At 39.9% G+C, this 27356-nt stretch overlaps 1 protein-coding gene across 2 annotated transcripts in view; it reads right to left on the minus strand.

Annotated features, from left to right (window-relative positions):
- Positions 1–1860: 1860 nt before the first annotated feature.
- LOC114251812 (synaptotagmin-15) overlaps positions 1861–27356 on the minus strand; it is a 99705-nt gene continuing 74209 nt past the window's right edge. For both annotated transcript variants that reach the window (XM_089739790.1, XM_028186210.2), the window contains exons 7-12: positions 25260–25384; positions 24821–24914; positions 14160–14327; positions 13745–13852; positions 10607–10823; positions 1861–6496 (exon numbers count right to left, since the gene is read on the minus strand). In XM_089739790.1, coding sequence (XP_089595916.1) covers positions 6369–6496; positions 10607–10823; positions 13745–13852; positions 14160–14327; positions 24821–24914; positions 25260–25384 — 840 coding nt within the window. In that variant the 3' untranslated portion in view covers positions 1861–6368. The remainder of the gene's footprint in view (positions 6497–10606; positions 10824–13744; positions 13853–14159; positions 14328–24820; positions 24915–25259; positions 25385–27356) is intronic.

The raw sequence follows: 27356 nt of genomic DNA on the forward strand, positions 1-27356 counted from the left end.
GGGCTACCTCATGCCTCATTATATAAGCAAGAGCAATCAGTTACCTTGATATTTCTCATATGTTATTGCAAATTAATCCTCGGGGTACCTTAGACGATACGATAAACATGACGGATAAACAGGATGAAGTAATTAAATTTCATTTCTCATGATAATACTCTAGGGATTAAGGAAATAAATGAAAATGCGAGTGTTTGCAAGTTATGTTTAGAAGTTTTGTTAATGTCGAATAAAGTCTGTAACCATTTATTGAGATATTTAAAACAACTTTTACGGCTTAACCTCGTCTTTTCTATTTAACACCTGGGATTCTCTCATTGCCAAACAAAAGCCAAACCTCAAGATACTTTCAGTTCGTTCTGTGGGAAATGAACTTTAAAAGTCTAAGTAACATTTTTATACAAAAATGGACGGTAGTTACCACGACATTCAAATGCTGACGAATAATAACTTACTCGTTTGTGACCGTGAAAATTGTAAAGTAAAATAAGACAATAAAAAACGAGAGATTAAATCGTAAAATTAATTTACGGAGACTGAATTTAATTAACTAAGACCGAATAAAATACTACATACTATATTTAATGGGAGCTTTCTAGTTGAAGCTTGCTAAACATGAACAATCAATCAATGAGCTTTTTATTTACCTATGGGAAATGACGTTGAAATTTCTACTACATTGGAACAATGGTTTTTATATCCTTCAAATCATAACGTCTCATCGCTATGTGCCAGAAAAAGACGTAATGGTACTAGTAACTTATTTGAGTAGAACACGTACCCGTTATGTTTATAATTTAACATTCAGTTGAAGTATTTCACTATAAAGGGATGCTGATTAGGATAAAATATATTAGGATAACAAGTCAGCGCTGACTCTTGTTGCAAGATATCATTTAGCTGCCCGAGCGCCTCCGAAGGAGACCTATTACAAGCTGCTTCGCGAATGCATTTACTGCTGGATCCGAATCGCAATTATCTGAGACTAGCGGCCCGCTCCGGCTCCGCTCGGATCTTTAACAAAAATTTCAAAGACGTTGTTTTATTTAATAAAATAAAAGAACACTTATTGCGGCATAACTATAATAGTTAGACATATGCTGTTGCGACTTTTTTGTAAATAATAATGTGTTCTACAACTTCTACAAAGTCGTAGTACATTATTTTATTCTATCATCAATATTTTTCGCAGGGCACGCGATGTAAAGAATATTTTAGGTAATTTTTTTACACCTTGGGTTACATTATTGGACTTTTAGTAAGGATCTCAAGGAATTTTTTTTCAAAAAAGATTATAGCCCATGTCACTCGGGAATAGTGTAGCTTCCAAACAGTGAAATAATTTTTTCAAATTGGTTCAGTAGTTTCGGAGCCTATTCAATACAAACAAACAAACAAATCTATCCTCTTTATAATATTAGTATAAAAAAACCGCCGAGAAACTTAGCGGGCTCAATGAGTGGTCCAGAGTCACTGTATCTGCTACTAGAGCTGTAGATATTCTAATATCACTTTTAGTGGGTCGAATGGATCCGCACTGAGTTTCTCTCCAGATCTTCTCAGTGGGTCGCGTTTCCGATCCGGTGGTAGATTCTGCGAAGCACTGCTCTTGCTAGGGTCAGTGTTAGCAACTTTCCGGTTTGAGCCCCGTGAGCTCACCTACAAACGTTAGGGCGAAGCTGAAATAGCCTCTGAAGGCTATCAGCATAGGTAGGAAAAAAAAATGGATCCGTGAGAACGCATCTAGAGAGTTGTATCACTTTTACATTCTTGTCACGTTATAAATTACTTTATGGATAACGTGTTTCATGATTCAAAAATCAGACGCAAGGATGGTGAAGAAAAACGCATTGTCGCCAATTTAGCTTCAGTTCATACTTTATTTTATGATTTGCAAGTTACATTCATATTAATCTACTACACATGTAGGTATATGGGTAACATTATATAATGCATTAAAAATTAAAAAAAAATGGTATTCATAAACATTGATTTGACATAATTAATTAAATAGATTTACATAATAGCTAAAGGTTGTACATATTAAATATAAAATAAAACAGGATTTTCAAGCTTTTTTTCTAGTACCGTTTTAAATGTTAAATTCATAAAGCTAAAGTTGGATTACTTACTTTATTATTAGAAAAATTCATAACATTTGTAATTTGGTTAAATTTAATGTAAAATTTAATTATAAAAATACGACAATAATTTTGATTACAATACAATAATACTTTAGTGATACATATGTGAACAGGGAAAGCAATACATTAGTTGATCTTTATTTGGATTTTTTTTTAAATTTTTTATGCCATGTTGCTATTCAAAGATACATAATTGCTTTTTTTATTGAATGATGATATCGAAATAGATTTTATGTCAATTAAAAGTGTCATCAAATATTTCGTAACCATCTTGGAAACTAGAATTGCTCGTAAAATATTGTGGAATATCGAAGTGTCAAGTCCGCTATTAGTTTAGAGTAACACTGATAAATATTTTTTTCGGATATGTAAACAACACCTTGTACAATTTTGTATGTCGCTACATAGAAGAGAAAAAATGTTGTTTATGACAGCTCCTGAATAAGATTTATTTTTCAATAGTTTTAATATAGATACAATATGATAGAAAGTGTCCTAATATATTTCTTGTAATGAAACTTTGAAAGCAAACAGGTAATTAGGGTGTACAAATTCAAACGTCTGATATAAGTATTAAATATGTTACTAAAAGAATAAAGGAAAAAACGTTGTTTGAAAAAGACTGCGTTAAATAATGACGCAAAAAAGCACTTTTACATTTACTATCCGCATGTTTATATATAATAAAGTATAATTAGTAGCTAGCTGTGCAACTTGTGCGCTTTCCGTATTCTCAAGAGACCCACTATCTTATCTAGATCGCAGTTGATTAGAACGTTCAGACATTTACATAATAATATGTTTAGGAAAACAGAATTGAAACAGTTTATACTAGAGTCATTTATTTGAAGTGAGAAAATTCGTACTTATCTCAACATGTTTCAGTGTTATTAGCTAAAATTCTCATGTCGAAATAGTTTCAATAAAATGAATTCAATATACTCTATTCCAATACAGCTCTAGCTGGAAGATCAGGAGCTGTCAAAACTCTTATCTACTCAGTCAATAGGGATTTAAGACATTTAAAATACAATACACGTTTATAAGTATCTACAATAAGTTTTAAATTGAAGCAGTAGAGAAAACGGGCTGAGACGTGTTAATATTTTGGGAAAATCGAAACGATATTCTGTTCTTTTTTTTTTTTTCCTACCTAAGCTGGTGGTAGCCTGGGGCGGCTATTCCAGCGTAACCGTAACTAGTAGGTGAGCTCACGGGGCTCAAACCTAACGACGATGCTAACACGAACCCTAGCAAGAGTCGTGCTTCGCAGAATCTACCACCGGATCGGAATCGCGACCCACTGAGAAGATCCGGCGAGAAACTCAGTGGGCTGTGTCTGAGTGTAATATTCTATGAGTGCTATTGTTTCGCACTCGACAATTAATATTCCAGTCATCGAAAATTAATAAAGCGTTTGCTTGATGAATTAATGAAAGATACGATATTGTTTGCTGGTATTATTATAACGGAATTCATGCTTGTAGAAATAAGGTTTATTTTATTTATCGAGCTCATTCTGATTACATCGCAGTATCTGTACATATTTAGTTTAAAAATTATCACCGAACAAAAGAACAAAGTCAATGACTGTATATTGGATATGTAGATATGAGAATTAATTTTTTAATTTTTCACTCTATATCAGATCGATTTGTGATTTATATTACAGTTTGTGTGTATTGATAACATTTCATAATGTGTCCTTTCCTAAAACTCTCCCATTTTTGATGGTGACAAAGTTAAAATGAATTGCAATAACTGAGTCTATAGGGTATCTATAATTAAATGCCACAAAATTATCAATATTTCTTTACTTTCTGTCGTTCGTCATTTAGAGCAGAATTATCCTAGGCAAATTTTTGTATTGTCCCCATTCTGAACTGTTTTGCTGTTCCATGAAAAGGTTTTTTGATTATTTTGTTAGTAGCCGCAAGATTTTAATGAGGCACACAAAATTGAAATAGTGAGGAGTTCACACGAATGGAATTTAATAGTTAAATACAATACAAAAGTGAGGCATGTCGCCCGAATGTCTCGTTTTGTTATTATCTGAAAAATAAAATCACAAGGTACAACACACCTTCTGATACATTTACTGAAATTACGAAATGTTGCTTTGTTAAAATACTCATAAAATTCACATTCCGTATTGTGTATTTATGAAATTCAACTTCGATATTTTTTGATTAGATTTTTGTCAAATTGGAACGTTCGGTTTCAAATGTGCTCACTCAATACTAATTATTTCAAGCAACCTTTGATTGTGACAACATATTCCCTTTACGAGTTTAATTCTTCTTATATGTATTTTTTTGGAATGGCTAATTTATAAAATTTCAATAACTGACTTAAGAAGCAAGCATATCTGAGTATTATTTTTTTTTAATTTTTTTTTATTGCTTGGATGTGTGGACGAGCTCACAGCCCACCTGGTGTTAAGTGGTTACTGGAGCCCATAGACATCTACAACGTAAATGCGCCACCCACCTTGAGACATAAGTTCTAAAGTCTCAGTACAGTTACAACGGCTGCCCTGCCCTTCAAACCGAATTATTATTAGATGTATTTCCAATTATTTATTAGTAATTTTGAGTAATGGGATGTCGGAAAATAGCATTACAATTATCGCCGAAATTGGTGTCGCATTATGTGGCGTAATCGCTTCATTATTATTCATTAATCTGTATTGAAATATCACCCGTCACGTTATAGCATGATATCCTATCATTTAATTTGTGAATGTTACCACAACCTTTTATGACACTCGATAAGAGACAAAGCTAATTTTTTTAAATTAATAGTTGCTTGAAGTCCATACGCTACGCCATTTTTTTATTTCGAAAATATAGGTATTATATATTTGTGTATGGGTGACGCGCTATACAAAGTAAAAGTCTAATGTGTGAGTGATTATGCAGTCATAGACACAGCTGCCGCGTATTAACATACATAAAAACAATCTACATCAATTCATTTAGTTCTTGTATTATATGAATATATAAAAAAACCTAATATTAAAAAAAAAAATCTACGATTTAAAAAAAAAAAAGACATGTCCGCTGAGTTTCTTGCCAATTCTTCTCAGGACGGAGGCTAGTTCTTGTGAATTGGCGGTAGTTCTTTTGACGTTCAACAAGTATGTACTTTCATTTATGTTGAATATTTTTTATTTATTTGATTTGATTTGATTTGATATCCTTCCTAAAATGCAAGAACATGACACGCATGTTCCTATAACGGTTTGTAGTATAAACGAGAAATTTCCAAAGCATATTTGTCAGAGCTGTTTCATAATTTATTTGTAGCTCATTATTAGCTTGCAAGTTCGAAATTTGAATGTTTACGACACTTCATAACCGCATTATCGGCACGTAACGTGTTTCTACCGCACGTGTATCGGTTTTATATATAAGTGAAGTTGACAGTTTGACTAATGAGGCGTAGAGTTGCACGAAAGGCCCTTACCGGATAATGACGAGCCACAAACAAGTATTAAACCTTTATTACCATCAAAATTCGTTTAGTAAAAGGCATTTCGGCGTACAGGTTAAATCAATTTGATGTACCGTAAAATAATATTGTTTCATGTACAAACAATGAGATTGTAAAATATTTACTTCAATGTTTATCAGTTGTGTTCCATTTGGACATTGTATTTAAATAAATAAATCTGTAGGTGCAACTTGAAGAATATGTTCTAGTCTTTCTCTCACGTTTTCTAAGTATCGAATACAAACGAATACTTTTAAGCTAAATTAGAATTAGTTTTAAAATGAAAAAATAAATATTACAAAACTAGCTGACCCGGTAGACTTCGGGGTGCCTCAATCGATAAATAAAAGACCTAAACTTTTGTATAAAATAAACTTAAAGGTAGCTTAAAACAAACAAAAGTAATCTATCCGACGGAGGACACATAAAAGGAAAAACAAAATTGTTATTTTTATTTAATTCCGATCATTTTCATATGTATCTACCTTTTAAACCTTCTCTGGACTTCCACAAATAATTCAAGACCAAAATCAGCCAAATCGGTCCAGCCGTTCTCGAGTTTTAGCGAGACTAACGAACAGCAACTCAGTTTTATATATATAGAAGAAGAAGATAAGTAAACTTATGTTCGTACATATTATAATAATATTATTATGTCTTTTGCATACCCGTTTCGTCAACTGCTTCTTACACAAACGCTAAAGGGTCATTAGTTTTGGCCGGGTCGATTTAGTTGGTGAGCGGGTGCCATTGTTTGACTTGTTCCATCGGCGATGCCAGCGCAGAGTTCCAATGTTGGAGGGCTCGGCCGCGAGCGAACATGTACGAGCCTAGGACAAACTTACCGAGAAGACGATCTGGAACAAATATAGCATTATTTATATAAGCAAAAACTTTGTAACCCTTTTTACGAAAATTGCGCGGATGGAGGAGTATAAAATTTCCTACACTTATAGAAAATATAGAGAAGAAGTGCAGAATGCTATTTTTTTTTTTTAATTATGCATTAAAAATACATAAAATCAATAAAGAAAACATTACACACACTACCATGTATTTGACACACACACATATACTCTTTGTTTATTGTCAAACTTTTGTTATTGCCTAAAGTCTGTAGTCAAATTGAGAACAGGTTAATATTATTTATCTTTAATATTACGAGTATTTGTCTATAGTGTAACCTTGACGAAATCTGTGACTATAGAAATATAAGTCTTTGACAATAGAACCATAATAATGTCCAAACTTATAATTTTAATTAATTATAGTCGAATATCGACTACTGCGGGAACACTAGTTTACTGTAGATTCGTAGACAAGTAAGCCTATCTCGCATTAAGTTACCGAAGCTTATAGACGCCACAAGGTGATTCCTGTCACACACATTAATATGAGATCAAAATATCAATTGAATATGCAATTTCGAAAAGGGCACATGTCGCATATTTTGTCAAATACGTTTTTTCATATACATGTAGTTTTGAGGCTTACCTACACCCATTTTATAATAATTCCAGTAATTTTCAATTGCTAATTAACACTAAAATATATCTCAAAAGTTAATATTTTAAATTTTACACTGCTTTAGAAAATAAACAGTTTTTTTCATTTCCTGAACATTTTACATTTTCAGAGATGTGCCCTTTTCGAAATTGCATATTCAACTGTATTAAACACATCGGACCGAAATCAAACCGAATGCGCGGCGCGGCGGTACTACGGCAAAAATAGAATAGTGACTCAACATAGAATGCGTTCGTCAACACGAATTAATTATGTATTTCTATTGCAAAATTCAGTTCCTGCCGATGGGGTTTGACCTCGCACAGTGACCTCGCTCGATCCGATTACAGCGGGTGTCTCATCCTTAAGCCATGGCGAGCTTATACAGCTTGGTGAATCGTCACGTTTTAATAAAAAAAAATATATATAACGTAATTCAAATATAAACCAACAGTCGAACAGGGTATAGTGTTGAACGAAGCGCGTCTTCATCTTTTACATTCACAAATATTAACTTCTTTAAACGCCAAGTATTTACTTTGGGCTTACAAAAGATTAATTTCTGCTTATATTAAGGTTAAATTATTCCTTTTCGGCTTCAATACCGATTATCTGTGGCGATAAGTCAACGTTACATAAATTATTTGTCGACTTTTTTGTAGGTACTTGAAAATAGTTGCATGAACTTTTAGCTTTTTTATTTGAGAAGATTGTCTACCAAATATGTTTATGGCCTGTCAACTAAAACCAATTTGCACTGTGCTAGGAAATCGTTTTAAAACTTCCTTCGATTGAACTTACGTTTATGTAATGGTAGGTCAAAAATATTTTTCAGCCGTGAAGCAGTAATGCGTTTCGGTTTGAAGGACGGGGCAGCCGCTGTAACTATACTGAGACCTTAGAACTTATATCTCAAGGTGGGTGGCGCATTTACGTTGTAGATTGGGTTCCAGTAACCACTTAGCACCAGGTGGGCTGTGAGCTCGTACACCCATCTAAGCAATAAAAAAAATAGCCTTAGCAAAACAATACTTGTTTACAAGAAACAAAATGGTTCATCAGTTTTCGGTCCTCAAAAACAAAATTACTTCCCCGCGTTTGTTTTTGTTCAAAGAAAATAACAGGATAATATAAAACCTTGCACCGATACAAAGAGCAGACGATGCTTACGGATGTTTATCGTCCAATTCTCGTAATTGGCACAAGAAAAGGAGACCTGTAATGGTTGTTAAAGTGCTGCTTTACGTATTGTTCTACAAGAGTTTCAACCAAAATTGGAAAACAAAAGCATACTCTATTGCGTTAAATCAAAATGAGTTTTGATCGCGTTTTAAGCCTAATGAATAAAATAAATTTAATTAAAATTAATAAATAAAGCCCGCTGGTGGTATGTTAAATACAGCTTTGTGACCGAATGTTACCCAAACTTCACCATTTTATTTGAAAGGAAATGCCATTAATATTTACTGGATTCAGATTACTGGACACCGAGCGGGAGTTCGTGTCCCTCGAAAATTAAAATGAATTCATTTCAAATTTGAACTAAGAACATATAGAATTAAAAGCGATGTCCAATCGAAAATTTGGACCTAATCTTTTTTAACTTACTGCTTCTACTACTACTGCTACTACTACTACTACTTCTTAAGGCTTCCATTATTACATTGTCCCTATTGGGATTCGTTTGGATCTTTGAGCATAATGAAATTGTGACTTATGGTTATGATCCTAAACGTCAGATAATTTTAGGGTATAGCTATCATGATTTTGAATTGCTCATTCAGCAAAATTTAAAAAGTAGATGCAGTAGTAACAATAATTTTGCAAAAGTCTAAGAAATAGATTATTTTCCAGCCATCATGCTCAAATACAAATTAGAGTCATAATCGCAAAGGACATACGCAGGAAAAACCTCTAGCGATTTTCCTTACGAAGTTTGATTATATACTTATTCCGCCCTTATAAATCCTCGCGTTAAAACATGCAAATTAAAATAACGATTACTTTGAAAATTTCCAGCCTCAAGACTTGGAAGTTGATTAATCACCGAAATACTTCCGCGTATAAAATGTTAATTTGTTAGCGTTTCCGGCTCGTTACTGAGATACTAAGTAAGCGCTTTGGAAAGGTGAGCTGTATTTCGTTAATAAAAAATGAGACTTAATGTGTGTGTCAGAGCGTTTATTTTCGGTTTCTCACGAAATCTAGAAGTCGTTTATAGTAAATGCGAAAACCTATGCTATTTATTGAAGAGTACATCACTCAGGCCTATTTCTGTCACGAAGCAGACGCACATTCCAGTTTGAGGGGTGGGGTGATCTTATACTCGTACTTTACAATTGATTTTGAAGTCATCATAGCTTAAAGGATAAGAGGTACGATGAACTCTATTAAGCTGTGTGACAATACTGTTCGAATCCCACAGGTAATTGCCAATTAATACAGGAACTTTTTAAACTATATTGCATTATCAAACTATTATAAAAACACTAGGTTCTTGTCGTAATCTTAATGGTACTTCAGAAATATTAAACATCTAAACTATTACAGTTTTTAATTGAAATAAAAAATGTTTTTCAAAAAGTGGAGTATCGTTGTCTAAGGGTTCTCATTTTTCTAAAAACTAGGCCTCCAGAGCCTACACGACAAAACAGATTTAAAATTCAGTTATTAATTGCACTTAAATACGGCTTTTCTGCCTAAAAAAAAGAAGGCGGTACAAACCCCCATAGCACGGTTTGCTTACAGTGCCTAAGATTGAATCACCCGTAGGTAGACTTAGCTAGTGAAATAGGTGTAGATTCTAATGGTGATGAATAGTGGGAAAATAGTCTTATTAGCTTGAAAAGGCCGGGGCTGCATACCATGAATTATTTGAAAGTGCTAAATCATTCTAAGCAGTAGTAATAACAAATTACATGTCATGTCGCGGTATTGTTGGAGCTGGGAACTTAAGCCGCACGTGAATTTTCTTTAAATCCATCTTGATAATTTCACTAAGATCTAGTGAATAATAACAAGAGTAACAAAATAATTCATCCTGGACTTAAAAAAATCGTAGTTTTTTTTAACTACTCTAGAATTAGGGGCTCGTTTCTGAAATTTCGGAAATTGCCTTTAGCCGATCCAGTGCTGCGGCATTTACGCAATAAAATACTGCAATTATCTCGAGCGAAGAGTTAAATAAAGCAATTTCCGTTTCAATCTTTATCATGGATCTATTTTTATCGGAAACATTTTCCTTCGAAGCTATTATTTATTGATGTCCGCAAAAGCGGTTATTACCGCAGTTTTCTCTTGACTTTGAGATATTTTGAGCACTCCTAAGCAGTAAATGTTTTGCCTCTAGAACGTTTTGGATTAATTCGTCCTGGTTTTTTGATCTAGTATCTAGATTCTAGTTACATATTCCTTTGTTCGTCCCGCAACCCATAGATTGTTAGAATGAGAGTATTATTTACCTTTTGCATAGACAGAGTGTGGTTGTAGGGCTTGTACGGTAACACTCGTGGTGTGAAGTTCGTCGGCTCGCAGCCGGAAGTGGAAGCACTCTGAGACTAAGCAGCTACCGTCATCAGTGACTTCCACAGCAGCCGTCCTCCTTGCTCGGACTCCGCGGCAAGCACGCTCTTGAGTTACACGTACTACCATCTCACGCTTGCTCGACGACGGATCCAGCTAGAGGGTAGTTTAATATAAGTAATTTCTACGTTAAATTTCATGGTGTGTATGGTGTGTTATACGTAGTTGTGTATAGCTATGCTGTGCCTCTGGCCTTACCGATATCCCGAGTACCGACAGCCAAACTCAATCAAGTCGACTGACTACGAAGTTCTGATCATTGTAAAAATGATAAAATTAATCGTCAATATTTCAATAGTATAAGTAGTATTACACTTTATTTCATAAATTTTTATGCGATGTTTTCTTATAAGTGTATAATAATAATAGGTATATTTGAAAAAAGGGCGATTTTTTTTTATTGCTTAGATTAGTGGACGATCTCACGGCCCATCTTGCGTTAATTGGTTACCGGAGCCCATTGACATGTTTCTACATAACCTTTGAACACGTAACGTTTGATTTTTATCACACGATGTTATTCCTTCACCGTGGAAGTCAATCGTGAACATTTGTTAAGTACGTATTTCATCAGAAAAAATGGTACCTGCCAGCAGGATTCGAACACCGTTCGAGCATCGCAAGATACGAATGCATCTGACGTCTTATCCTTTAGGCCACGACGATTTCAAAATATACACAAATATACACATATACAAAATATAGTACACAACAATTCATTGAATACGTCTCAATACTTTTGGCCTGTGAGTCATTCCCTAAGAATAGACAGTTACCAAAGCTATTTAACTTGTAAATTGGAATTGACTGTCGGTTACTCGAACGTATAATTCTAAAGTGGTATTTGTTAAACTTCCTCGAATTTATTACAGTTGTTACGACAACAAAGATACTATACTATAAACTATTTTAAGCAGTTCCAAATGCAAAATTAAGGGTTTTTTAGTATTTAGCTGGAGAATCGATACGATTAATTTCAAATATTCTTAACGGAAAACTCGTCTTCATTTTGAATATGTATTGTTTTTTTCTAATAAACTCGTTTTCTTGAATTTTCTTTTAAATTTTTTCGTAGCAAATAAAACATTGAGTTATTTCGAATCAGGAAAAATTATACTTTAACAGTATCTTTGTGAATTTTGGAATACCAGTTATATTAAATACGTACGTATCGATATTATAATAATATGGTAAAATGTAGGTATTCAGTGAGACTGAAACAAGAAACATTTTCCTTAAAACATTGTATTTTCCAGACAAAGGTCCATTACGAATATGAAAATTTAATTATGTTATACTCGTAATGTAAATTTAAATGTTTTTTGTGTTAATTTAATTATTTCGAGTTCCCAAATCTCATCCTTGGAAATAAACATAAATGGAAATGTTTTTTACTTTTTTTTTATAATATTTCCATACATTTGGTGGTGTTTAGGGTCTGATGTACTTTTTTTTTCTGAAAGAAGGATTACTGTTGGCCGTTTCCAGTTTTACCAGGACACCATGACTGTGGTTTAGTTGACTATCGCACCATAGTAGGGGCGTCCAGGAGCTAGATTTTTAGACTTCTTACTTTACTATACTAGTATCGGGGTTAAAGCCCTATTGAAATTACTTGATGCCTACAGGTGATTTTAAGTAAACACATTCTTAATAAATGTTCATCAATGAAGGTTGATGAACATTTATTAAGAACGTTCCACACTCAATCCGTGCAAGTCCCTCACTTGAAGTTTTCAGGAAGGCATTAAAGGAGCACTATCTATCAATTTAGTATTACTTATATGTATTTATTTTATGTATTTCATTATATATGTACGTGTATGTATATGTTTATGTTATTTATGTGTGTAATTGTGTATGTATATAGTTTGATATATTATGTATTAGTGTTTATTTTTATTGTTAATGTCTATAGTATAAATAATTAAATTAATTATATTGTACTCATCTACCCACTCATGTAAAGCTTTCCTTCTTTGAGAACGGTTAGCTGGTAGATAACTCAATTGTTGAGTTAAGCTCGCCATTTTTTTAAAATCTTAATGCAATTACTGTATTATATTAACAGTGTGTACAAATAAAGAATAAAGAATAAAGAAGGTATTGGTTTCACTAGAATGAGACTAGTAACAATCAAATTACGTAAATACTTGCAGATGGCGAAATTCACTTGGTGCTTTTCGTGAGCTGTGGCAGCCACTTAAAAGCCTAATGCCTCTGCTTATAGACGTTTTTAATTTTTTTTTTTTTTTTTTTTTTATTGCTTAGATGGGTGGACGAGTTCACAGCCCACCTGGTGTTAAGTGGTTACTGGAGCCCATAGACATCTACAACGTAAATGCGCCACCCACCTTGAGATATAAGTTCTAAGGTCTCAGTATAGTTACAACGGCTACCCCACCCTTCGAACCGAAACGCATTACTGCTTCACGGCGGAAATAGGCGGGGTGGTGGTACCTACCCGTGCGTACTTACAAGCCCACAGATTAAGATGTGCTGGCTGGGGTGTTATTAATGTCTATTGATGTCTATCGGTGACAGTAGCTATTCAAAATTAGGTAGGCCGTATGCTAGTCTACCTTCTAGACCTTTCTAGACCTTTCTAGGCTACTCTAGTAGGCAATAATACTTAGCAGCTTAATATGAATCTCGCGCACGCGAATTCAACTCTACTATATTCATAATGGCCTACTTCATTCACTAAGAAAGTGTTTACGACAAGTGAAAGCTTTTCAGAACATGCAAACTTTCTAACTGAGTTTGAAGCATACAAAGTTTCGAAATTAGCATAAGTTTTCTCAGAATCTTGGTGCCGGTAAATTAAGATTTATTCGGTAATTGTTCGGTAATAAACGGTAATTCGGATTTATTCGGTAATTGTACTGCAAGCAATGGAAATGTGTTTTTTTGATGGAAATCATATCAAAATTACTACATAGAAAAATGTGCAATATATCTAAGTAACTAACCTAACTGGTCATAATTTGATTACTTGATGGTATATTAATACTTACTTTAAGCCCTCGTGCTTCGATGACGGTGACTGTGAGTCGATGAAGATTTTCATTGTATAGCAAAGACACCAGAATCTCACCAAGATCTGACGTTGGCTCTTGTAAGTCCTGCCCAACAGCAAAGCTGAAGTTTGAACTCAATTATTGGTCCTTAAATTTAGCAGATCTAGATCTGGCTACTTTTGTATTCGAAAAAGATTTATAAATAAATAACATTAGCAAAATTGTTATTTGGAGTTTCATATGACTTGTTATTAAAGTCGTCATATTAAAAATTATGGATTGCGTTGCGACCGCGCGAAAACGCTCCAGCCCGCATGGTCGTGTATGTAATGCATTGAAATGATGAAAAATGAGTTTCTATGTGATGTAGGTCACACGATTTAATGGATGTAAAAGGAATTTACATATTAACCTTTTCGATATCAAGCTTGTAGAGTTGTGGTTCTTCATCGGGTGTCACTCCGTCCAATTCGCTCAATGGGAGTATGATGTGTCCAATCAGCTGCTTTCCCTTCCCGACCCTACCCACATCAACTACTGATAGCTTCAAGGTGAGAGCGTCAATTTTGCCCGGCGGTATCTAAAACATAGACAACAGTTCCGTTGCTCCTCTAAACTTCATTTGGTTTGAGACAGTTGATAAATAATTTATACACTACCTATGTAAATTGACTTTGCAATTCGTTAAGGCTGGCGAGCTCAAGATTCACTAATTGCACGGTATTAGTGAAGCTCATGGAAACTAACATTTTAATGCACATCCAAAGTTGACATGACGCTTAAGGTATAGGCTAAGGTAAAGTTAAGGATATAAGATTTTTTTTATTGCTTAGATGGGTGGACGAGCTCACAGCCCACCTGGTGTTAAGTCGTTACTGGAGCCCATAGACATCTACAACGTAAATGCGTCACCCACCTTGAGATATAGGTTCTAAGATCTCAGTATAGTTACAACGGCAGTGCCCTACCCTTCAAACCGAAACGCATTACTGCATCACGACAAAAATAGGCAGGGCGGTGGTACCTACCCGTGCGGACTCAAGAAGTCCTACCACCAGTATTAAGCTAATATCTCCATTTACATCGTAACGCGTATTTTTTTTTACTGCAGGAATACTTTTTGATATTGCTTTTATGGATGGACCAGTTAAGGGCCTCCATAGTGTTTAGTAGTTATAGATAGTAGCCTATAGAAATCTGCAATGTAAATGCAGTCACCCACCCTGAAACATAAGTTCCAAGGTCTTAGTTTTTACAGTACAACGGCTGCCCCATCCTCCAAACCGAAGTTCATTACTGCTTCACGGCAGAAATAGGCAGGGTGGTGGTACCTTCCCGTGCGAGTACATAACACGTCTTAAGACCTTTTAAAATCTTAATGACAAACAGAGGTAGTACATAAAGAATAATTATCCTTTAATAAATAATTTTGCGGTAGGCATCGGCTTTGTCGTCGGCAAAATCAGGAGATTGGGCCTCGACGTGGCGCTCAGTAAATCCGAGGCCATGTGGTTTCACAGGCCCCGGAGAGTGCCACCTGTCGATGCCCATATCGTGGTTGGAGGCGTCCGTATCGGGGTCGGGGTGCAGCTGAAGTACCTCGGCCTCATTCTGGACAGTCGTTGGACCTTCCGTGCTCACTTTCAGACCCTGGTCCCTCGTTTGTTGGGGGTGGCCGGCGCGTTAAGCCGGCTTCTGCCCAACATCGGGGGGCCTGACCAGGTGACGCGCCGTCTCTATACAGGAGTGGTGCGATCAATCGCCCTATACGGGGCGCCCGTGTGGGGCCAGTCCCTGGCCGTGGGGGCGGCGAAGCTGCAACAGCCGCAACGCACCATCACGGTCAGGGTCATTCGTGGTTATCGCACCATCTCCTTCGAGGCGGCGTGTGTACTGGGTGGGACGCCGCCTTGGGTTCTGGAAGCGGAGGCGCTCGCCGCTGACTATCAGTGGCGGGCTGACCTTCGTGCCCGGGGCGTGGCGCGTCCCAGCCCCAGTGTGGTCAGAGCGCGGAGGGCCCAATCTCGGCGGTCCGTGCTGGAATCATGGTCCAGGCGGCTGGCCGACCCTTCGGCTGGTCGTTGGACCGTCGAGGCGATTCGCCCAGTCCTTGTGGATTGGCTGAATCGTGACAGAGGACGCCTCACTTTCCGGCTCACGCAGGTTCTCACTGGGCATGGTTGCTTCGGTGAGTTCCTGCACCGGATCAGAGCCGAGCCGACGGCAGAGTGCCACCATTGTGATTGCGACTTGGACACGGCAGAGCATACGCTCGTCACCTGCCCCGCATGGGAGGGGTGGCGCCGTGTCCTCGTCGCAAAAATAGCAAAACGACTTGTCGTTGCCGAGTGTTGTGGCATCGATGCTCGGCGACGACGAGTCTTGGAAGGCGATGCTCGACGGAGGCGGCGGGGCGCGTTAGAGACGCGCAAGCCCGCCGCCGTCGAGCGGGGGCCAGGGAGGCGGATCTCGCCCAAGCCCTGGCCCTCTAAGCGTTTCAGGTCCCCCTCATATGTCGGTTTGGGGACCGGCGAGGAGGACCTAAGAAGACGTCGTGCAAGCTGCTCTGCACGCGTTTTACGCAAGAGCATCCGGGTGATGGAAGGCCGGCTATCCTCGACCCACGCTGGTTCTGACCCAGCGGGGTATTCCGTAGGATAGCTCACTCTAACCGGCGCCATCTAGGCGGGCTCCGGATAGCCTGCCGACCGAGAGGGCTGGTGGTCGTGGCGCCGACGACCGCCAGTCCGGCGCCCCGAGGGGGAGGGTGATGGGAGAGATGTGCTCCGCACTAAACACTTCACTTTCCCCCCTTTGCCTTTTCATGAGTTCTGTCTCATGTGAGGTTTGGACGTTGGTTGTTGAGCGACAGGAGGTTTTAGTCGGTTCGACTCCGACATGCTCCGCCCGCCGTCCCCAGTGGAGGGCGGAAGTCCGGCGATTTCCTCCAGACAAAAAAAAAAAAAAAAGGCAGCGGCTTTGCTCTGCCCTTGGCATTGCTGAAGTCCATGGGCGACGGTAACCACTCACCGTCAGGTAGGCCGTATGCTCGTCTGCCTACAAAGGCAAAAAAAAAATGTTAAGATGAATTTAACCGTATTTTTTACGTATTAAAAGACTATGAATACTTTTACAAGAGAATTTTGTCATATACAAGATAGTTTAAATGCTAGGGTATCAGCATTCCGATAGAGGCACCCGTCACGTGCGGACGTGCTCATCGACCACTCGATCGCCCGGTCTTTGTTCGCCCGGCTTTTGTTAGCCCGGCCATTGTTCGCGCGGCCTGTGTTCGTGGTACATCTGCCGACTAAGTGCTCTTTCTGGAAGTTTTTATTTGTTTTGTTTCCTTTTGTTGTTTCTGTGTTCGTGGTACATCTGCCGACAAACTGTTTTCCTGGAAGTGTTTAATTGTTCTGTTTCTTTTTGTTATTTCCGTTTTGTTGTGTTTTTTCTTTGTCCTGTAGTAATCGTGCCGGATCGCCACCTGTGTTCAATAGAACCGCTCAGGTCCGAGAAGTTGGGGCCTCGCCGCAAGGCGAGTGTTTTCAAGACCCGGGGCCGCCCCACCTGGGCACTCAGCGATCATGGACGCTGTATTCGCGGAATTCCTCCGACTTCGCCACCCACAGCTCGCCTCAGAGTTTCTGGCCTTCAAGGCCGATCACACCGCGAGCCCTCTCGTGGACTCCGCCGAGCTCGCTGCTCCTGCGTCGCCTGTACCTGCGTGTAAAGCTTCTGCATCGAGCACCGCAGCCTCCGTCGTGCCTGCCGTTCCCGCGTCGCCTATACTGGCGAGTAAAACTGCTGCGTCGTCCGCCGTGGCCACCGTTCCAGCAGCGCGATCATCCGCAGCCTCCGTCATGCCCTCCAAAACACCTGCTCGTAGGTCACCTGCGCCCGCCTCCTCGTCCTCCGACTCTGACTCGGAGATGGAGGTCGACCTCGCTCCCGCCTCATCGACGGATGGATTCACCCTGGTACAAAAGGGTAAGAAGCGTGCCGCGGAGTCTCGAGCTCCCGCGGCCGCTAAAATTAGCAAAGCCGCGAACGCGTCGCGCCCCCGCCCTCAGACTCCCGTTGCGCCTCCAGCCCGTGCCACTCCGTCGCCGCGTCCGGTGGCACAAAATAAAACCCAGACCCCTCCCCCGGTAATCCTCCAAGAGAAGGCAGCTTGGGATCGAGTTTCCCTGGCCCTTAAGGCCAAAAATATCAACTTCACGAATGCCCGTAACCTCGCGAACGGCATTCAAATCAAGGTTCGAACACCCGACGACCATAGGGCCCTCTCTTCTTACCTCCGTAAGGAGCGTATAAGTTTCCACACGTATACGCTCCAGGAGGAGCGCGAACTCCGTGCCGTCATACGTGGCATCCCTAAAGAGTTGGATGCCGAGCTAGTCAAGGCCGACCTTCTCGAACAAGGCCTACCGGTTAACTCCGTACACCGCACGCACACAGGTCGCGAAAGGGAGCCATATAACATGGTTCTAGTCGCCCTCCAGCCTACCCCCGAGGGTAAGCAAATATTCAACATCCGAACGGTCTGTAGCCTTTCCGGAATCGCCGTCGAAACCCCACACAAGAAAGGCACACCTAGCCAGTGCCATAACTGCCAATTATACGGGCATTCTTCCCGTAACTGTCACGCGCGCCCCCGATGCGTCAAGTGTTTAGGAGATCACGCCACGGCCCTCTGCACTCGCGATCAAAAAACCGCGACGGAACCGCCTAGCTGCGTCCTGTGTCGTACACAGGGTCACCCCGCAAATTACCGCGGATGCCCCCGAGCCCCGAAAATAAATCGCCGCGTCGCCCGCCAAAACCGCCTCCGAGCTTCCGGCCCAGACATCAAAGCCTCAGCACCCTCTGTGTCGCAGGCTAAGCCAGCGTTCGTTCCGGCGCCGGTGCCCAGTGTCTCGGCTTGGGCGAAACCGCTGCCGTACACGAACACGGTTACAACTCCCTCCTCCGCGATTCGTCCCGCCCCCGCAACTCGTCCCTCTCCCGCGACTTGCCCTCCGACCGCGTCCGACAATCTCGCTTTAGCGATCGACTTCTTTCATTCGATCAACTTTGAGCGCGTTAACGCTTTGGGCGACGCCATTCGCGCTGCCTCCACTGCACAACACTTTATCGCCGTTGTGCAAGAATACGCCGACGTATACGCGTCATTAAATACGTACGTCCTCCCCTCACTCCGCCGGTAATCAATGGCGTATATAAGTAGAATAAAGCCCCTATCCGTAATGATAGGATTTTTTAACGCTTACGGTCTCGCAAATCAACGTGATCAGGTTTCTGACTTTTTGCGTGACCATCAAATTGATATCTTTTTAGTGCAGGAGACCCTACTTAAGCCCGCGCGCCGTGACCCTAAAATCGCGAACTATAACATGGTCAGAAACGACAGGCTCTCTGCTCGTGGTGGTGGTACCGTCATTTACTATAGAAGAGCCCTGCATTGCGTCCCGCTCGATCCTCCCGCGCTCGCTAATATCGAAGCATCAGTGTGCCGAATCTCACTGACGGGACACGCGCCGATCGTTATCGCGTCCGTTTATCTTCCACCGGATAAGATCGTTCTAAGCAGTGATATCGAGGTGCTGCTCGGCATGGGGAGCTCTGTCATTCTGGCGGGCAACCTAAATTGTAAACACATCAGGTGGAACTCACACACCACAACCCCGAATGCCAGGCGGCTTGACGCGTTAGTCGATGATCTCGCCTTCGATATCGTCGCTCCGCTAACACCGACTCACTACCCGCTAAATATCGCGCATCGCCCGGATATACTCGACATAGCGTTATTAAAAAACGTAACTCTGAGCTTACACTCGATCGAAGTAGTTTCAGAGTTAGATTCAGACCACCGTCCCGTCGTTATGAAGCTCGGTCGCGCTCCCGACTCCGTTCCCGTCACGAGGACTGTGGTGGATTGGCACACGCTGGGCATCAGCCTGGCTGAATCTGATCCACCATCCCTCCCGTTTAACCCGGACTCTACCCCGTCTCCTCAGGATACCGCTGAAGCCATAGACATCTTAGATCATCGAAACAAGTTGTAGCGGAGGACTTCCTTCACCGCTTCAAATTGTCCGATGATATTAGGGAACTCCTTAGAGCTAAGAACGCCTCGATACGCGCCTACGACAGGTATCCTACCGCGGAAAATGGTATTCGAATGCGTGCCCTACAACGCGACGTAAAGTCTCGCATCGCCGAAGTCCGAGATGCCAGATAGTCTGATTTCTTAGAAGGACTCGCGCCCTCCCAAAGGTCTTACTACCGCTTAGCTCGTACTCTCAAATCGGATACGGTAGTAACTATGCCCCCCCTCGTAGGCCCCTCAGGCCGACTCGCCGCGTTTGATGATGACGAAAAAGCAGAGTTGCTGGCCGATACATTGCAAACCCAGTGCACGCCCAGCACTCAATCCGTGGACCCTGTTCATGTAGAATTAGTAGACAGTGAGGTAGAACGCAGAGTCTCCTTGCCACCCTCGGATGCGTTACCACCCGTCACCCCGATGGAAGTTAAAGACTTGATCAAAGACCTACGTCCTCCCAAGGCTCCCGGTTCCGACGGTATATCCAACCGCGTTATTAAACTTCTACCCGTCCAACTCATCGTGATGTTGGCATCTATTTTCAATGCCGCTATGGCGAACTGTATCTTTCCCGCGGTGTGGAAAGAAGCGGACGTTATCGGCATACATAAACCCGGTAAACCAAAAAATCATCCGACGAGCTACCGCCCGATTAGCCTTCTCATGTCTCTAGGCAAACTGTATGAGCGTCTGCTCTACAAACAACTCAGAGACTTCGTCTCATCCAAGGGCATTCTCATCGATGAACAATTCGGATTCCGTACAAATCACTCATGCGTTCAACAGGTGCACCGCCTCACGGAGCACATTCTTGTGGGGCTTAATCGACCAAAACCATTATACACGGGAGCTCTCTTCTTCGACGTCGCAAAAGCGTTCGACAAAGTCTGGCACAACGGTTTGATTTTCAAACTATTCAACATGGGTGTGCCGGATGGTCTCGTGCGCATCATACGGGACTTCTTGTCGAACCGCTCTTTTCGATATCGAGTCGAGGGAACCCGCTCCTCCCCACGACCTCTCACAGCTGGAGTCCCGCAAGGCTCTGTCCTTTCACCCCTCCTATTTAGCTTATTCGTTAACGATATTCCCCGGTCGCCGCCGACCCATTTAGCTTTATTCGCCGACGACACGACTGTTTACTATTCCAGTAGAAACAAGTCCCCAATCCATACCCTGGGCCAGGAAGGTCAAGTACCTGGGCGTTACCCTGGATGCATCGATGACATTGCGCCCGCATATAAAATCAGTCCGTGACCGTGCCGCGTTTATTCTCGGTAGACTCTACCCCATGATCTGTAAGCGGAGTAAAATGTCTCTTCGGAACAAGGTGACACTTTACAAAACTTGCATAAGGCCCATCATGACTTACGCGAGTGTGGTGTTCACTCACGCGGCCCGCACACACATAGACACCCTCCAATCCCTACAATCCCGCTTTTGCAGGTTAGCTGTCGGGGCTCCGTGGTTCGTGAGGAACGTTGACCTACACGACGACCTGGGCCTCGAATCAATTCGGAAATACATGAAGTCAGCGTCGGAACGATACTTCGATAAGGCTATGCGTCATGATAATCGCCTTATCGTAGCCACCGCTGACTACTCCTCCCCGAATCCTGATCATGCAGGAGCCAGTCACCGTCGACACCCTAGACACGTCCTTACGGATCCATCAGATCCAATAACCTTTGCACTAGACGTCTTCAGCTCTAGGAGCAGGCTTAGGGACCTCGGTAACCGTACTCGTCGAACTCGACAAAGAGTTCGCCGTGCAACCTAACCCATGAATCAGCTCGCTGAGTTTCTCGCCGGATCTTCTCAGCGGGTCGCGATTCCGATCCGGTAGTAGATTAATTCGCGAAGCAGCTACTCTTGAGTTGTTAGGTCTCCTCCGGGGCGCTCGGGCAGCTGTTAGCAAATCCCACCCCTCCTGGCTGAGCCTTTGCTCGCCCACCTGTCCTGGTGAAACTGGAAAGGCCTCCGGGCCACCAGTAATCCTTCAATCATAAAAAAAAATAAAAAATGCTAGGGTATAATCGATGCCTCCAATGAACACTACTCTAACTCAAAATTTTGAAATTTTGGTATTCCACGCAAATCGCTTCACTATGTTAAAAGTATTACAATTAATCATTATTGATGGGGTTCGAAGCAAGAGTAAATCAGCTAGTTACACAAAAAAAACATAAATATATCTGCAATAATAAAGATTTTATCAGCTTTTTTCGTTTAAACGCTCCTCCTGTAAATCTACGAATTTGGAGTTAGCGTACCTAGGCTGCACTAAAAGTATCGGGAATGGAATATTTCCACTGTTCCTGTCATATTAAAATATTTTTAATTGAAAACTCCTTGGTTTTAAAAATCGAATACCATTTATTTATTTAAAAAAAGATTCTCGGTCTTGTCACGAGGTTTTGTCAAACTTGTTTAGTCGTTGAGAAAATAGAATTGACTCAAGAAAATTCAAGAGCGATGATTTATTATGACTTTCGAAGTGGTTTAACACAAAAACAGTGTGTTGACCGGATGATTTCTGCATTTGGTGATGAAGCCCCATCCAAAACCACAATTTATCGCTGGTTTTCTGAGTTTCAACGTGAACGTGTCAAGCTCAGTGATGATCCCCGTCAAGGTCGTCCAAAAACTGCAGTCACCCAAGAAAACGTGGATGCTGTGCGTAAGCTGATTGAGGAAGATCGACATGTGACATACCGCGAAATTCAGGCAACTTTAGACATTGGCATGAGTCAAATGCAAATAATCTTGCATAAACAATTAGGTGTAAAAAAGTCGTTTTCCCGATGGATACCGCATTCGCTCTGTGAAGAGCAAAAAGCGGCTCGCGTTACTTGGTGCGTCAGAACTCTCGAAAGATTCCACGCAGGATCCTCAAATGCTGTATACAACATTGTATCAGGTGACGAATCCTGGATATACGCGTACCAACCCGAAACAAAAAACCAGTCACGAGTTTGGGTGTTCGAAAATGAGTTAAAGCCAACAAAATTGTTCGTTCACGGAGTGTTGCAAAAAAAATGGTGGCCACGTTTGTCTCCAAAACCGGCCATGTTACGACTATTCCTCTTGAGGGACAAAGAAGAATTAATGCAGAATGGTATGCTAGCATTTGTTTGCCACAGGTCGTTTCTGAACTCCGTAAAGAGAACTGCAACCGCCGCATCATCCTCCATCACGACAATGCGAGTTCTCACACCGCGCACAGAACAAAAGAGTTTTTACAGCAAGAAAACATAGAATTATTAGACCATCCGCCGTTCAGCCCCGACCTAAGCCCTAATGATTTCTATACTTTCCCTAAAATAAAGAATAAATTGCGTGGACAGAGATTTTCATCACCTGAAGAAGCTGTGGACGCCTACAAAACGGCCATTTTGGAGACCCCAACTTCCGAATGGAATGGTTGCTTCAATGATTGGTTCCATCGTATGGAAAATGTGTCAAATTTCGCGGAGAATACTTCGAAAAGCAATAAATAGTAATGTTGTGTCACTTCGTTAATTCCCGAAATTTTCAGTGCCGCCCTCGTAGTGTTCATTGGAGGCATCATATATCATGATTGAAATTCAAATGAACAAGCTCTACAGTTAATATCACTACAGAATCTCGAGAGGAAACTTCAACGTATGTAACTTGATTGCGAAGGTACATTACTCAAACACATCCAAAGTCATAAACTGAACAATTTTAAGGTTAGGTAAAAGGTTTATGAGCAAAAGTTATTGAGATTTACCTAATCTTCAACTTGGGAGTAACCTAACGTACTACCTTCTGAAATCAGAACCCCTGGGATTTAAAACTCTACGTGGGTTCATTTGAAGATATTAGAGACGTATTTCGGAGTACATTGCGGAAGATTACATTACGTTTGATAGATGAGCTTTTCTTGAAATGCACTTATGAGTTTTCGTATTGTGATCAATCATGTGACATTCACGCCGAAATAAGTCATACAGGAATAATGTCCTCGAGCGTTTTGGAAAAAAAAAAACAGTTATTAGCTAAGATAGCGATAAGCAGTTGTAGTTTTAGTAAAATCATTCGGTCAAAATTAGGTTAACTGTGAGCTGTGGTGCAACGTATTGGCTCTAACTCCTGGCACTGCTGACGTCCAAGAGTAACGATAACCATTCACCATCAAGTGAGCCGTATGCTCGCCAGCCTATAGGGGTAATTAAAAAAACCTATCTACAAGAAACAAAACTTTAAGGAAATGCTTGCAACCGGCTCATTTATATAGAAACAGTAAATAAGATATTCGATCTATTGTCAAGATAATAACGATTTCATTAACAATTAATATCCGTATCACGAATTAAGAGTAAATGAATGAATAAATGAAGTTTAAATTAAAGGGTTCACGCCATAGAATTTGCGTCTGTGCTTTTTTTTTGTTTGAAATATTACTGGTGGCTCGGAGGCCTTTCCAATTTTACCAGGAGAGGTGGACGAGCAAGGGCTCAGGCAAGAGGGGTGGGATTTGCTAACAGCTACCCGAGCGCCTCCAAAGGAGACCTAACAACGCAAAAGTAACTGCTTCGCGAATGAATTTCGGATCGGAATCGCGACCCGCTCAGAAAATCCGGTGAGAAGCTCAATGGGCCGATGTGTAGGTTAGGTTGCACGTCGAACTCTTTGCCGAGTTCGACGAGTAGGGTTACCGGGGTCCCTACTCCTAGTGTTAGAGGTTAGAGCTAAATACGTCTAATGCAAGGGTTATTCCTGTGCTATATGTGCTGGAAACGTTTACGAGACAAGAAATAGTTCACTGACACATTTATCACAAAGAAACTGAATCTAACCGGGAATTGAACGTAGATATAACACAATGTGATCCCAAAGAACTCTGCCAAGGAAGCGATCGCAAAACGAATGATAAACGTTAACGATATTTTACAAATCCCTCAAACACAGAAGACCTTTGTTATTAAGTGTCGACTTACTTGGTAAACAAAAGTTTCGTCGTAGAAAGGATTGCAGGTTTTCTTCTTTTGTTTCGTTTGCAAAACACGCCTTTCGTCGGGCATCAGTTGAATCCTAAAAAACACAACTCGGTATAAAACTGGCTTGAAATGTTTGAAACGCCAATTTCGTTAGCTGTTTACGGCTCGCTTTTGTTCGGTTTTTTTTCCAAGCGAATGTGTTTGAGTAGGCGTTTTGTGATCATAAAAGGAAACCTTTATAACGTGTTTGAAATAACGTGTTTCTTTGTCGTGTTTATTTAATTCAATTCTTTTCTACTCCCCGACTGCACAAATTAAGAAAATAATAAATTTAATTTGCAATGACGCAAAACACGTCAATGTATCCATGTTCTGTTGGAATAACTTTCAAACTTTAATAAAGTGGGTGTGTTGACAAAATTATATTAATATCACTCACTTGATGTAAGGATCGCATGCGTTAGCCAGGGCCGGTGTACGTGAGGGTAGATGTTTAGCTTTTATGATATGCACTTGTAGTCTTTCAGTGGCTGCTTCGTACTTCAACGTGAACCACACGCGACCCTAGGGAAATTAAAATGTAAAGTATAATATTAGGGCTGGACGTGCTTCGTATCATTGACACTTTACGATTTGTGTGTGATTTATTGTCGTTCCGATCGGCATGCGTAGGTACTGCTGTCCAATTAACGCTTTATGTGTTTACGAAAGTCCACATTCAAACACATTGACAGAATTAACGTTTCAAAAAAATATAAATAGAAGAACAGTTCTTGGATCCTCTTCTATATGGTTCAAAATTTCTTGAGAAGCTTTTTACTGTGAAACTGTCATTGTTTTTAATCAGCGTACCAGAGTAGATTTATCGTCTGTCATCTGTCTAAGTTATACCACGGTGAAATTCCCGCGGTCGTTTTTTCATGTACGAGTATCATCCGAGATTCTAGAGTTAACTTCTCTCCAAAGTTGATTTCTGAGTTCTAGGTTTTTTCTGAATTTCGTCCATAAAGTCAAGAATCGGTCTTCGAATTATTTAAATTTGAAGATGCGTTCTCTTTTTTCGTTGGGCCAATATTATGATTATAGATACCTACCTATATGTAACTGTATTTTTTTCTCAAGCAAAAAATAATAATAATTTTGTGAATAGCTACTATTGCTAAGGATATAAACAAATAAATTAATAATTACATTATTTAGAAAGTTTTCCTTTTCTCCAAATTTTTTTAAAGGACTAAAGCTGTAAATTTTAATAAGACTGTAATGAAGCATAATAATTATAATGAGAAAAATAAATTCAAAATAAGACAAATTTTGTTGTGCTAAATTTGACCAAAAGCGATTCAAGTAATGAAGACTCAAAATAACTTGTGATGTATCACATTAAACAGGAGTTATTTTCCGACATAACTTAATTTCATTAATAAATGAGTAACGTGACGAGTAGAATTGTTTAATTCGATATACATGAGATTTAGGAAGGCTTTTAACAGAACATCCTACGTTAAAAGTCTCCGAGGAGAATTATGCCTGCTCTTTACTCCGATATAATTGTGAGAAATAACTCAACATTCTGTGGAAACTGTCTAAAACCCAGCGTTATTCGCTTTTTGAAAGTTCGGTGAAGTCTAAATTGGATTATGCGAAGCTTATTATTTAAATATTTTTAATTAGCAAAACCCGCAACGCCTCGCTGTATCTGTTGGTAAATATATGAGCTATACTTATTTATTTGAAACATCCAATATCGAATTTTTATGATTTAATATGACATAAAGTTTACCTGAAATATCAAGAAAATTGGTTTAAAGCAATCACCCGATCGGAAAAAGACGCGATAATCTTACATAAATCACACAAACAAAGCTACATATTTCACGACTATTATTTTTACATTTTTGTTAAACATTGGTAGCGGCTGTGTGTAAAATTAGTTTTATGTATGACCATAAACTTCTAAATTGATACTTTGAGACTAAAGTGAATGGAGTAGACGTGTGAGTCATTTTTATTATCTAACATTTAAATTAAGAAAATAAATTACTAAATAGGCTGACAATGGTTTTTAGTGTTATTAATGATATTTGGAAAATAAGAATACAGATTTCTACATTTATTTTTTGTAGTTGTTACTCGGTAGTTCATCGTATGTTTTTATGGGTTCATAGATATTATTACTACGTGATTGCTGTCACGCACCTTGAAACATGAATTCAAAGTCTGGAGCGTATTGTATACTGGTTGTCTAAGCCTTCGAATCCGAGCACATAACTTCGCTAAGTAATTTAAAAAAAAAACGAATATCTATTAAACGAAAAATAAGGATCAAAATCCATTGGAACACAAAAAGCTGTACTGAAATATTCATCGATTTATATAAATACCGCTCCGAATGACATTTCCCTGCAATGAACTATAAAGCTGTAAGTTAAAGTTTAGACTTTATCATAAAATAAGGCATGCAAACAATCTAATAAAAGCCTCGAAGTCACTAAATCAAGCAATAATGAATATTTATGAAGTTCGCGAATTGTTT

The sequence above is a fragment of the Bombyx mandarina genome, chromosome 03 (genome assembly GCF_030267445.1).
Source record: "Bombyx mandarina strain Sakado chromosome 03, ASM3026744v2".
Classification (NCBI taxonomy): Eukaryota; Metazoa; Arthropoda; class Insecta; order Lepidoptera; family Bombycidae; genus Bombyx; species Bombyx mandarina.